This window comes from Heloderma suspectum, chromosome 2 (genome assembly GCF_057233095.1).
Source record: "Heloderma suspectum isolate Gila_16-S chromosome 2, 16-S_ref, whole genome shotgun sequence".
NCBI classification, from domain to species: domain Eukaryota; kingdom Metazoa; phylum Chordata; class Lepidosauria; order Squamata; family Helodermatidae; genus Heloderma; species Heloderma suspectum.
In genome coordinates this window covers 233,710,750-233,723,649 of record NC_139459.1, presented here as the reverse complement: position 1 = coordinate 233,723,649, position 12,900 = coordinate 233,710,750, and the positions used below count along the sequence as shown (strand labels likewise).

Here is a 12,900-nt window from a genome sequence, read left to right as displayed (position 1 = left end):
CCCCAACACTATGAGCCTTCAGATGCCAGATTAAAACTGGACTCTTCAAGACGGCCTTTGGGATGAGTTGATTTGTTGCTCCTGTTCTCTAAATATGAGCTCCTGCTGTAATGTAATATAGTATAGTTGGCTTTTACTACCCTTTCATTTTATCACAAATATGTGTATTTTGATATTTTATTGTTTTAATGTTTTGAGGTAAACTGATTTGAATTATTATATTTAAAAGCAGGGTATATGTTTTTTAAAATAATGAAAAATTAATAAGTATTAGACCAAGAACAGACCCCCACTCCAATAAAATCACATCCACTAGAAGGCTATTTCCTGTTTGCATTTTTCCACACTGAATGGCTAGACCAGTCTTCCCAAACCTACTCTAGATTACAACTCCCAGCACTCCTGACCACTGGCCATGCTGGCTGGGACTGATGGGAGTTGAAGTCCAACACATCTGGAGAGCACCAGATTGGTGAAATCTGGATTATACAATCAATTTAACATTTGTAGTATTTGTTTGTACTGTATTATTCATTTTAAGCAAACAGTTATAGAGCTATAATGGACCTCTGTGCAATGTGGCAGGACCCACTAGAACAGGGGTAAGCAACCTGGTGGCCTCCAGATGTTTTGACAACATCCATAATCCTTGACTATTTGTCTTGCTGGCTGAGGCTGATGGGAGTTGTAGTCCAACACTTCTGGAATGTACCAGGTTACCTACCCCTGCACTAGGTCATATGAATTATGTCAACAGGTACCTATCGAGTTTCTACTTGAAAACCTCCAGTGAAGGAGGTTCACAATAATCTTTTAAGATTAAGTTAGCCAAGTTCACCAAAAAAAGTATAAGAAAATACCAAGGTAGTTACCTTCTGAGTTCATCATAACAGGTGCAAAATTTGCCTGACCAATCTCTTTTCCAGAAGAGTCTATGACTGCCATTTTACATAGAACAATCTAACAGCTTAACCACTGGCACTGGGATGCCATATTTAATAACAGCATTATTGAAACAGTGCTTCCTTTAAGTGCTTAAAAAATCATATACATTACCTGTTTAATTAAAGCTGTGCTCAGTTTAATTGAAGCTATGCTTTGTTTTCCTTTTAATCCTGCCAAATCCGGGGGGGGGGGGTAATTGGGAGAAAAATTATCAGCACAGATGATCCTTTGTGGATCAGATGGCATAACTGCAAAGAAGTTCTTTGCAACAGCAATAGAAGCACAGGCCTGACACTGCTTCCTCTACTCATGCTGCTCAGATTTGCTGACAGCAACAAAAGGGGGCAGATTGAACTGAGTATCTGCAAGGGAGCCCACCTCCTACTGCTGTACACATAGTAGGAGAGCTGCACATAGAGGCGCAGATGCAAGTGTTCCCCAGCAGGCCCAGAACCGAAGCCCTTCAGACTGAATCTAATGCTCTCAAGTTCCTATTTAACCTATACTGTCTGCTCTCATTAACTGTAGAAAATACATTCCCTTCAAATACCATTGGCCTTGTTGGCTAGAGAAGTTGGGAATTGTAGTCCAACACATCTGGAGGGCACCATTTTGGGAAAGGCTGGGATGGGGCATCTAAGCCCTGTACAACTATCTATCAAATCCTTGCAGTTTCAAATCACATCTCACTGTTGTCCCTCACTGAGCTATGCTTCTCCTCACCAAAAAGTACCAATTTGTGCACAAAAATGAGCCAGGTTCATAATGAAGCATAAACACAACCATGTTTATGAAAGACAAGCATGACTATACAAATTATGATTTGTGCATTTTATTTTAAATACAGAATTTGAATTACCTCATTTTGGTAATAGCTGTCTTGCTTTGAAGTTACTGAAGGGAACAAGGGTCAGGCATCTGATGTTCAGAAAATCCAAAAATATGGGCTCATCTAAGTATTAATATGAATTCTCAAAATTCCTGGATGTTGTTCACAACTGAGAAAGTTAATGAAGTATTGAGTAGAAGAATAAATGCATTATTGGTGGGTATTCCAAAACCAGTGTAATAAGTAACGTAAGTCCCTTAAGCGATGCAGGGGTGGCAATTGGTCTATGCCCTGTCTACTTCCCTTTCTAAAGGTAGCATAACCACAAGCCACAGAATAATCCTGCCATATAGCAGGGGTGCCAAACCTCTTTTAGCCCCAGGAACAAGTTCAGTTTTAGAGAAGCTGGGGGGGGGGGGAGAGAACAGGGAAAAGGAGGAGGGGCCAAAATACCAGCATATTTAGCTTAAAGTTCTTACCATCAGTAACGAAGCCTTACGAGAGGCACTTCAAACTTTTAAAATAGGGGGAAATTACACAAAAGCTGGCAACCACCAAAAGATCAGTGGCTGAAGGAAAGGGGTAGGACCAAGGGAAGGGATATGGCCATCTGGAGAACACAGGAGGGCCAGACGCGGCTTGCAGGCCTGAGGTTGAACATCCCTGCTCTACAGGAATCTATTTGGAAAAGGGATTGCTTCAGCCTGAGTAGAACCAACAGGATATTGTTTTCAGAGTAAAATAAGCTAGAAAATGTTTAATCAGAGACAAGAAGTCAGGGCTCCTAGATCCTGTGCACAATTCTAGGAAGGATTTGGGGATGACATGCTGAAGCAAGGACTAAGTCAACGTACACCAAAAGCACACAGTCATGGCTCTCATGTTACTTCCCTTATTCCAGATGAGGTCCAGCATGCTAAGATGTCTAACGTGCAAAGCCCTTGCTTTGCACTTTCCATATACATTCACTAACAACATGTTTTTTTCTGATCTTCTTGTCCCTTTGGAGGAGCCTTAAGGAGTAATGGGCAATTCTATACTTAAAGCATAGTACTGGCACCTAGGAGACCTGGACTGAACTTTCTGCTTTACTGCAAACTTCCTGTTCCATCTTGTACAAATTACTTCTCCCTATCACGCTGTGTCTTTCTCTCTTTTTTTTTAATGAGTACCCTAGCCCAAGTCCAGCTTCAAAGATGCAGAGGAGTTATCAAGTGGATCAGTTCTATAGAATAATCTACAGTGCTTCCAGACTGATGGCTCCCACTGCCACCAATTAAAAGGCATTGTGCAGCAATTGTGTCTTTTTCGCCTTAATTTTTTTTCCTAGTACAGCAGTGGGACAACACAGGCTGATTACAAATGGATCACTGTCATCTGGAAACCCCCCCCCCCAATAAAAATTACATGAATGAGGCAGGCAATTGCACAATAAAGCCTCACCTGCAAGCACCCCTACTGCAGATAAAAAGTCATGGTTTGCATGCCCACTCCTTGGATGCACTGTGACAGGTAAAACCCAGGCTAACCGAACAGACTTGCATGCCACAAGTTCCCAGGAAGACAGGTAAAGGGGGGGGGGGGAGAAAGTAAGTTTTAAATGGTTCTCCAGAAGTCCCATTCCAGCATCAGTTATCTGTTCATCCTGCAAGGCTGCTGATGGCTACCGGATCCTGCCTTCCACTTCCAGCAAGGCAATCCAAGCAGGCGTCTCTGCCTTCCATCTAGGTAAGCTACATACAGACATTCTGCTTTCTTGCTAGTATTTCCATCTGAGGCCACTTTCCTGCCTGACCAACTCAATTCGCAGTTCCAGTCTGCAGCTTCCTTTGGGGGTGGGGTGCAGGGGATACATCCATCTTTCTCTCCTGAATAAAGTAGCCTTCATTTGTGTTTTAACAGGGCCAGCTGTCTATGAATAGGAACCTGTCTTGTCTGCCTAAAAGCAATAGCAGAAAGCATTAGCATCAGTGCATATATTCTGTACCAGACATAGTTAACTAAACAGTCTCAGATAAGAGAGGCTATGCTACTTTTTATATTTACATCTGTTTGATATATTATGGCAGGACAGCTAACATACCAAATATAGGCAAAATAAACACTGCGAGCAGACTTTAAATGCAGCGGCGTGCCTAGCAGAGAAAAACCGGCTGCATTAGAAAGAAACAGAAAGCTAAAAAAGTAGTAATTCAGAAGCATACATAAGAGTCACACATAGGTCGTCCCATGTCACCACTCCCCTCGAACACACACGTGGACCCATCAGACAAAGCATTACAGGAAATGCTGCAGATAAGGGAAGGAAATACTGATAGGAGAATGGGTTGTGTTGAGACGCTTAGGAGAGCGACTCCATGTGGAAAAGCTGCGCCGGCAGGTTCCGGGGGGGGGGGGCATAAAAACACAAGAGGCCTGCCAGATCTGCCCCAGAGATCCACCAGTGCTCTAACTAAACAGCCTGCCAGTCGCCTCTCAGTTGCCCACGAACAGGGTGCGAAGGTAAAGGACGTTCCTGTGGAAAGTGCAAGTTTATGGGATGGCAGGCTTATGCAAAGCGTCTGGCTGGGATCGCCACAGGCACCCGGCGCAGAGACACGGCGGCAAGGCTAAGGCCACACGCGGCCCGGCGACCTGCCTGAGGCTCGCCAGCCAGACCTTACGCTGGCAAGGCTCCCGCAGCGCTCCACGCCGCTGCTCCGCTGTCGGGAACCGGCTCGCCCAGGACCCTGACCGCCGCGCAGCCTCTGCTCCCCGGGAATCGCAGGCGCCCCGGAGCCCGGCTCTCCCACCGCTTTCCAGAGCCGGCTTTCGCCTCTCCCTGGCCGGCACTCACCACTCTCAATCTCGCCGCCCTTCTTGGCCGTGGCCGCGTTGCCCATGGCCAGGCGGGGCCGGGCTTGGGCTTGGGCTGGGCCCGCGGGGAGGGGGCGCTCTCCCCGCTCAGTCGGTCCAGGCGGCAGGAGGCTCCGGCTGGGCCCAGCCAGGCCCAATCCCCCCCCTCCCCTGCCAGACCCGGTGTCGCCTCCGCCCCCTCTCCCCTGGCGGCAGTAGTTGCAGTGGCACCGCCCCGACCTCGCATGCGATTGGCTGCCAAGGCCGCTCTCGCTCCCTCATTGGCCCCACCCCACAGCCCTGAGCCATTATTGGCCCCCAGGTCGTGACGAGTTCCTCGTAGGCGCCCGCCTCCTCCTTGCGCAAAAGTGTCGGGCTGAAGCCGTACGTCCCTACCGGCTTGCGCGATTGGTGAACAGGAGATTTAGAGTCCTGCCCCCTTTGGGGTGGACCCGCTTGTTGGCCGGGCCTAGGGATGAGGGCTCGGGGTTCTATATTTAGAAGGCCGAGATAGTCCGTATTCCACAGAATGTCCATTATAAAGGCTGGAGCTCGGGGTGGGACGAAATGCGTCTCCGGCAGGGGCGGGCAGGGGCGGAGCTTGCAAACCAAAAAACTGGCGATCGGATCGTAAGGTTGGGGTGCTTTTAGTGGGGATTTGGAGGAGCAGCAAATCCATGGATTCCGTTGTGCTGCGGACACGGGGGTTCGCTGTTGCGCAAAGCTGCCCTCGATTGATCAGCGTGGATTAAAAACCGCTTCTTGGCGGTGGCCTTACAACCAATGCAGAATCGGCTTTCTGTGGAGCGTGTGCAGATGAGTTAACGCGTAACACGCTTTGACCGCCCCTTTCTTTGTTAACGCAATTCGGTTGATGCGGACTTTCCCACCCTTTGACTGCATGGGGCCATTTCCTCGTTTACGTCCATCAGTGTTCGTTATTAATTAACCCACAGAGTTCTCTGCTGTTCTTACCCCGCCCATAAACGCGTTGTAAAAGGAAAATGGTATACTCCAGATTTCTGCACCTTTTTAGCTATGTAGACAGTGTGAAACAAAGGCCGTGCAGAGGTGGTTTCTATTTCTCCTAAACATCTGTAGGATTTGCAAAATCTTGCTAAAGTTAGAGGGGGCGGGAGGGAAGAGCCCAGCGCTTATGTAATGTGCTGATCTTATGTAATCACACTGAAGCCTAATGTATTGTGGATTGTTGCATTTTGTGACATACTGCCTGTGGTTTTTGTGAAGGTTTTTGCTGAGCACATTATGTAACAAACATAAACATTCTGGAGAGTCTAGACTCCACATTTTCACAACATTTTATGTTTGGCCATTGTTAACACTTTAAGAGACAAGTCTAGAACATCACCAGCACCACCTCTGCTACTAAAACCAGACAAAACCAAGTCTTGTGTTGTGGCATGTGGCACCTTAAATACTAATACATTTATTATTTGTTACACATTTATTATTGGTTATAATAAATGTGTTACTCTGTAAGGTGCCACACAACTCTTCGTTGTTTTTGCACTAACAGAGCTACTTCTCTGGAAGTTACAACCAGTACCATGAAGCCACAAGGCACAACACGGGACATATAAGGGACGCATCTATCCTCTGAGGATATTGACGATGGATATCCCTCAGTCCACAACGGAGGGATATGGACAGTTGTTAAAGTCAGATGCTGGAAGATCAGGCTAAATAATACACAACACAATAATGTTCTGGTCTATTTGAAGATCTCTTAACAGTAAACTATATATTTTTTACATTTCTATACCACCCACTAGCCAAAGCTAATAGCCAAAGATACATTGAGCACCATGGCTAATAATTTTTCCCCCTTGAGTCTCTGTCCAGCCATGAGACTTTGCTTAATTTCTTCTCAAACATCTTTATCCATTCTTGATCTTGTTTTGCTTCCTTGGTTTTTTCCCTTGATCCCCCCCCCCCCCGCATTCATTTCTCAAATGTTTGGGACAGAATTAGGCCTTCCTGTTTGCCTACCTCTATCCACCAAGTGTTGGAAAGAATTATGACAAAATTGCTCACACTCATGTGAGGGACTTGCAGTGTGATATTAGGCATGTTTACTTAGAAGAGAATTACAATGTATTAAATGTGATAAAGATTGCAACCTAAAGCTTATCACAGTGTATCAGTATGTGCCTCTTAGGGGACACATGCATAATGCCACCTCCCTTCCTTCCTTCCAAATCCTCCTCAAAACCCACTTTTCCCATTGGCACAACCTCCTCATTCCCATGCCGTGCTGTAACTCAGCCTAAGCATTTGTAACTGAAACAATTGCATTTCACTTCCCTGTTTATTATGTTAAAGATTGTTAACCCGCCTTTCAGGGTGCACTGCCATCACAAGGGACTTACAATATTCCTCTGTTTTCCCTGTGCTGAATTTTAGATTGTTAGCTTCGTGGGGTAGGGGTCCTCTTATACTCTGTAAACCACCACACACATGGTGGTAATTAAATTAATGTGTTTCACTGCCATTCCTATAAAATGTTATTTGGTATGTTTATTTTTTAACTTTTATTCTTGGTATAAACATAACAGCTAGACAATATAGCTTATATTGGGTATACAATTTCACTTTCAGTCCATAGATATTACATCATGCTATTCAGTTGGGGCCATCCTTTGTGGCAAGGGTTGTTGTTGCTGTTCAGTCGTTCAGTCTTGTCCGACTCTTCGTGACCCCATGGACCATAGCACGCCAGGCTTTCCTGTCCTGCACTCTCTCCCGGAGCATGCTCAAGTTTGTATTCATTGCATCGGTGACGCTATCTAGCCGTCTCATCCTCTGCTGTCCCCTTCTCCTTTTGCCTTCAGTCTTTCCCAGCATCAGGGTCTTTCCCAGAGAGTTTTCTCTTCGCATTAGGTGGCCAAAATATTTGAGCTTCAGCTTCAGTATCTGTCCTTCCAATGAGCACTCAGGGTTGACTTCCTTTAGGATGGACTGATTTGACCTCCTTGCAGTCCAGGGGACTCGTAAGAGTCTTCTCCAGCACCACAGTTCGAAAGCATCAATGCTTCAGCGCTCAGCCTTCCTTATAGTCCAGCTCTCACAGCCATACATTACTACTGGGAAAACCATAGCTTTGATTAGACGGACCTTGGCTGGAAAGGTGATGTCTCTGCTTCTTACTATGCTGTCTAGGTTTGCCATAGCTTTCCTCCCAAGGAGCAAGCGTCTTTTAATTTCATGGCTACAGTCACCGTCTGCGGTGATCTTGGAGCCCAAGAAAATAAAATCTGTCACTGCTTCCATTTCTTCCCCTTCTATATGCCGAGAAGTGATGGGGCCAGATGCCATGATCTTAGTTTTTTTAATGTTGAGTTTCAAACCAGCTTTTGCACTCTCCTCTTTCACCTTCAACAAGAGGCTCTTGAGATCCTCTTCGCTTTCTGCCATTAGGGTGGTATCGTCTGCGTATCGGAGGTTGTTGATAATTCTCCCGGCAATCTTAATTCCGACCTGTGATTCATCCAACCCGGCGTTTCTCATGATGTACTGTGCATATAAGTTAAATAAGCAGGGTGACAATATGCAACCTTGTTGTACTCCTTTCCCAATTTTGAACCAATCGATTGTTCCATGTCTGGTTCTTACTGTTGCTTCTTGACCCTCGTACAGGTTTCTGAGTTAAATCCAAGGTAACTCTAGTGAAGTCTGCCAGTGCAATGGGACTTTCTCCCTCTCTCATCCTCCCTGGAGCCCTCTGCTCCAGAAAATTTCCCAGCCAACCAGAGCAGATTTTGAGGGTGTATGAAGGGCTACAGGGGAAGGGGGAACCTCCCCCTCCTGGTTTGGTAGTTCCATCAGCAGAATGACACCATTGGATCCAACCCAAAGTATGAAAATACTCCCATTCTAGTATGCTATTCAGTTTGTTTGTTCTACTTCTATCCAGTAGTGTAGTGGCAAATTCAGAAGTGCAGGGTCCCTTCATGATAGTCACAGCCACACCCCCTCACAGCCATGCCCCCTTCTAAAATTATACAACCTTGTAAGATTATACAATACACATGAGCTTTCAGTCAGTTTGTTTGGAGTATCTGGCCACCCTAAATCAGAATTATTAAACGGTCCATTTGCAAAGAAAACCCACACACAAAGTCATGTCCAGCAACTTGCTAGAAAATATTATTTGGTTAATCATAGAATAGTAGGGTTGGAGGGGGCCTAGAAGACCATCAAGTCCAACCCCCTGCTCAATGCAGGAATCCCAAGTCAAAGCATCCCTGACAGATGGCTGTCCAGCCTCATCTTGAATGCTTCCAATGTAGACTAAAAAAGTTAGTCATTTTAAATTCAAGAAACATGATAATCATAGTATATTTACTTTTAATTATTATTATGAAGAGCCATTGCAACCAGGCGTGAAGTAATGCCCCATTAAAATTAATGGAACTTAGTCTGTGGTGACCCATAGCTCCTTTAAGGCTACAATCCTATACATACTTATTTGGGAGTAAATCCCGTTGAACATAATGGTACTTACCTCAGAATAGACAAGCAGGATTGCCCTATAAGGCTACAACCGCAACTACACTCACTAGGTGAGTAAACTGAAGTCCAAATCAGCTCCCCATCAGTAGCCACGGATGTAGACAAAACACACTCAAGTGGTGGGTTAGGAACACACTTTTACTGGAGATAGAACAAACTTACATCTCATGATAAGCTGGCTGTGATCAGCATCACTTGCAGAAGGAAGAAGATAGGAAAGTAGAGGGAGGAGACAAGGAAAAGGCGGAAGAGGGCTCTCATTCCCTCCCACCCTTCAAGTTCAGGTTAAGTGACTCATGGCCCTAGTCCCTCCAACATAAACTCCACTGAACACATTGGGACTTACTTCCGCATAAACAAACCTAGGATCCTACTGTCAGCCAGAGGGGTTGGATCCAATGCCAGGCCCTCTCCTGTGCCTTGAAGGACAAGCTTGATGTGCAAACGAACAGCAGGTGAAAACTTTTCACTGCATGGTGCTAAAACATGGTCCCCTGTCTGCACATCAAGCCCACTAGAATCCCACTCCCACACACAGCAAACCCCACGCATAAGCACGAGCAACAGACAATGGTGGCAGCAGCCCCGCCTGCTCCTGCTGCTGTCTTGGCCAGCAGCAGCATCCCTGAACAGTGGCCAGTGCTACAGGACAATGAGGGCAGAGGGCAGCGGTGGAGAAGAGAACAGCGGCAAACCTCACGCAGCCCACCAGGTGTGCAGGCACCGGGTGGGAATGGCGAGCAGGGTGGGAAAAGGGGCAGGAAGCTGAGGGGCTGCCTGGGGATGGTCAAGTTGCGAGGCATGGCGGCTGCTCAGGGGGTGGAAGGTGGAGAAGCTGAGAGCCGAGGACGAGAATAGGGGGTGCTGAGAGGAGTCTGCAGAGCTCCCTTGGGCTCCCTCTCTTGCCTCCTTTGTCTGGCCAGCTCTGCGTGGTAGGCAAAAGGCAGCCGTCAGTCACTCGCACTCCCTTCCTCTGCTCCCTCCTAGGCGAGAGACAGCCGTCAGTTGCTCACACTCCCTTCCTCTGCTCCCTCCTAGGCAAGAGACAGCTGTCAGTCACTCACACTCCCTTCCTCTGCTCCCTCCTAGGCAAGAGACAGCTGTCAGTTGCCCACACTCCCTTCCTCTGCTCCCTCCTAGGCAAGAGACAGCTGTCAATCACTCGCACTCCCTTCCTCTGCTTACTCCTAGGCTCACACTCCCTTCCTTTGCTCCCTCCTCTTCCCGCCGCATCTGCCCCACAGCAGCAGCAGGAGACTGCAACCCGGCTGGGAGCTGGCTCCAATAAAAGTGCAGGAGCGCAGCACCAGTGTGACTCCAGAGCACTACACCCCTATCTCACCTTTCTACATATAGCACCCAAGGAGACTATCAATCCCATTAATAAAAATGCAACAAAACAGTTTTGTTTTTTTTAAAGCCTGTAATAAGATGATTTTTTTAAAAAGAAGGGCGGATAAAGTCAACGATAAAACATCAAACAATGGCTACATTAAAAACGTTAAGATGAACTGTAAATTTTTTAAAAATTCAAGTCACCCCCTTGTAAACCAAATGCCTGTCTAAATTTTAAAAGAAGTATTTGCTTGACAGTGGAGAGAGATTAGAAAGGAGGTTAGGTGGGTCTCCCTAGGAAAGGAGTTCCAGAGCTTCAGCAGTGAAGACCCTCCTAAATACTCGATACATACAGAGCCCGCTCATGGTTTTGTGTCTAGTTTTACTGAGGCAGGGATCAGTCATCAACACAACATGGGAAAGATGGGTAGGTAGGCCTAACACAATTTATTTACAATATTTGTATACCGCTCCATATCCAAAACAGATTGTGGAGCAGTGAATACAAAAGATAAAACATTAAAAGAATAAAAAGATTAAAACCATATTAAAATTATGCTTTTTTTAAAAAAACAGAATGCCAATAGAAACTGTGGCTGGTGGATTAAGGAATGCCTCCTGCAACAGGGCTGTTTTCAGAGGTGCTGGAAACAACACGATGTTGGTGCCTGCCTGGCCTCCAGGGGCAGGGAGTTCTAAACCACACTCCAATAGCCATACTCAGTGGCCTTCCAGCCCCTGTCCCCAGACCCCCTATTGCATGTGCCTCTCATGGCACCCATCAGGTTCGGCACCCATCCCTGTTTTACACAAAGTCCGTGAGCAACAACTGCACAGAACTCCTTCCCTCACTCCCACCCAGGCCTTAGGCTTGACAATAACAATTGTTAACGGCTCGCACTCCCTTCCTCTGCTTCCTCCTAGGCGAGAGACAGCCGTCAGTCACTTGCACTCCCTTCCTCTGCTCCCTCCTAGGCGAGAGACAGCCGTCAGTCACTCACACTCCCTCTGCTCTCTCCTCCTCCTGCCGCATCTGCCCCACAGCAGCAGCAGGAGACTGCGACCTGGCTGGGATTGGATCCTAACTCCCATGAGCCCACCAATCCCACACTGAAGAGGAGGAAGCCCCACAAAAGGGGTGAGGGCTGCAAGCAGAAGGGAGGGAGCACAGAGTGTTTTTCACACAGTGCATGGCAGGGTGGGAATGTCAGGTATGGAGTAGGAGCAAGGGGGCTGCACTGTGGCAATGGTACGATGAGTGGGAGGGTGGGTCACGGCATGAGAGCACAGCACAAGGCTTGGTCCACCTGGCCAGCAGCTCTGCATTGGGATTGGGTGGCAGCTGCTGCTGAGTGACACATCTTATGGGCGAAATAATTATCCAGCTACCTGATCATGGGCCTGTACAACACAGGCATCCTCTCCCTGCCGAGCCTCTTCCCTGCCAGCCAATGGAATCACAGGAGTCTTCCATGGCCAGGGCCGTCTGCTCAGGTGAGATTCTCCACCCCAGGCCCAACTTGTGGGGCATGGCACACTGCAGCACAGTATTAAACACCTTCTCTGCCTGGCCTCATGACCACTTTACCTCCAGTTCCCTTGGTAATGGGGCACGCATAGTATTGGTGCCCCTCGCTGTGGTTGGCTTGATGTTTCCCCCTCTGCCAGCATGCACACCTCGCCTGCCTCTTCCCCTTGCTTGCTCTGCTGGGCCACACCCTTCACCCACAGATCAGCAGACCCTCTCCCCATCCTCACAGGGCAGCCACGGTATCCCCTCTGCGTCAGCTGTTTGTCTGAGCAACTCATCCACAGTGAGGCTAGGGGAATGTGTCTGATGGTTTCCAGAGACGAGGGGGAAGCACTTGTGATCCGTTTTCTGTCCTGGACTGTTTGTGTGTTTCCCAGAGGGAGAGGGACTCTTTCATACCTTACAGTCTTTTGTACAGCTCGATAGTATGCAGTGTGGCTTTGTAGTGGTGTGGTGTGCAGGTGTATCTAGGGGCCATGCTGAGCTGTCAGGTGTTTGAGGGCGGGCATTTTTTTAGGGTGATAGTTATGACGGGAAAAAAATCTTCTCCATGGGGGTTTCAAACCAATAGTGCTCCAGGACTGTGTGAAGTTACATTTCCAGAGTGTGCCGCAAGGGCATCAGGTCTCAGTCCCTTTGCTCATTAGGCAGCTTCTGCGTATACGAATGTTGACACTGATCATGTGTGCACTGTGGATGGTGCGGCCTCATGGGCTGCCTGTGTTGGTGAGCATGTTGAGGGTGGGGGCTCCTGTTTGCTTGCTGGCAGCATAATTTCCATTGACACCACAGCTGTGAGCGTCTTCTCCCCACCACCCCCCCTGGCACCAACAGCATTGCTGCCCATCCCGTCTAGGGCCAGAGGGGGTTTGGATGCAGTGGATTTTCAGCT

At 47.5% G+C, this 12,900-nt stretch overlaps 1 protein-coding gene across 1 annotated transcript in view; it reads right to left on the bottom strand.

The window, feature by feature from the left end:
- PRKACA (protein kinase cAMP-activated catalytic subunit alpha) overlaps positions 1-4,800 on the bottom strand; it is a 77,467-nt gene extending 72,667 nt beyond the window's left edge. The window contains exon 1 of the mRNA XM_084838494.1: positions 4,611-4,800. Within this exon, the coding sequence (XP_084694620.1) occupies positions 4,611-4,656 (46 nt within the window). The 5' untranslated portion in view covers positions 4,657-4,800. The remainder of the gene's footprint in view (positions 1-4,610) is intronic.
- Between the last annotated feature and the right edge of the window lie 8,100 nt (positions 4,801-12,900).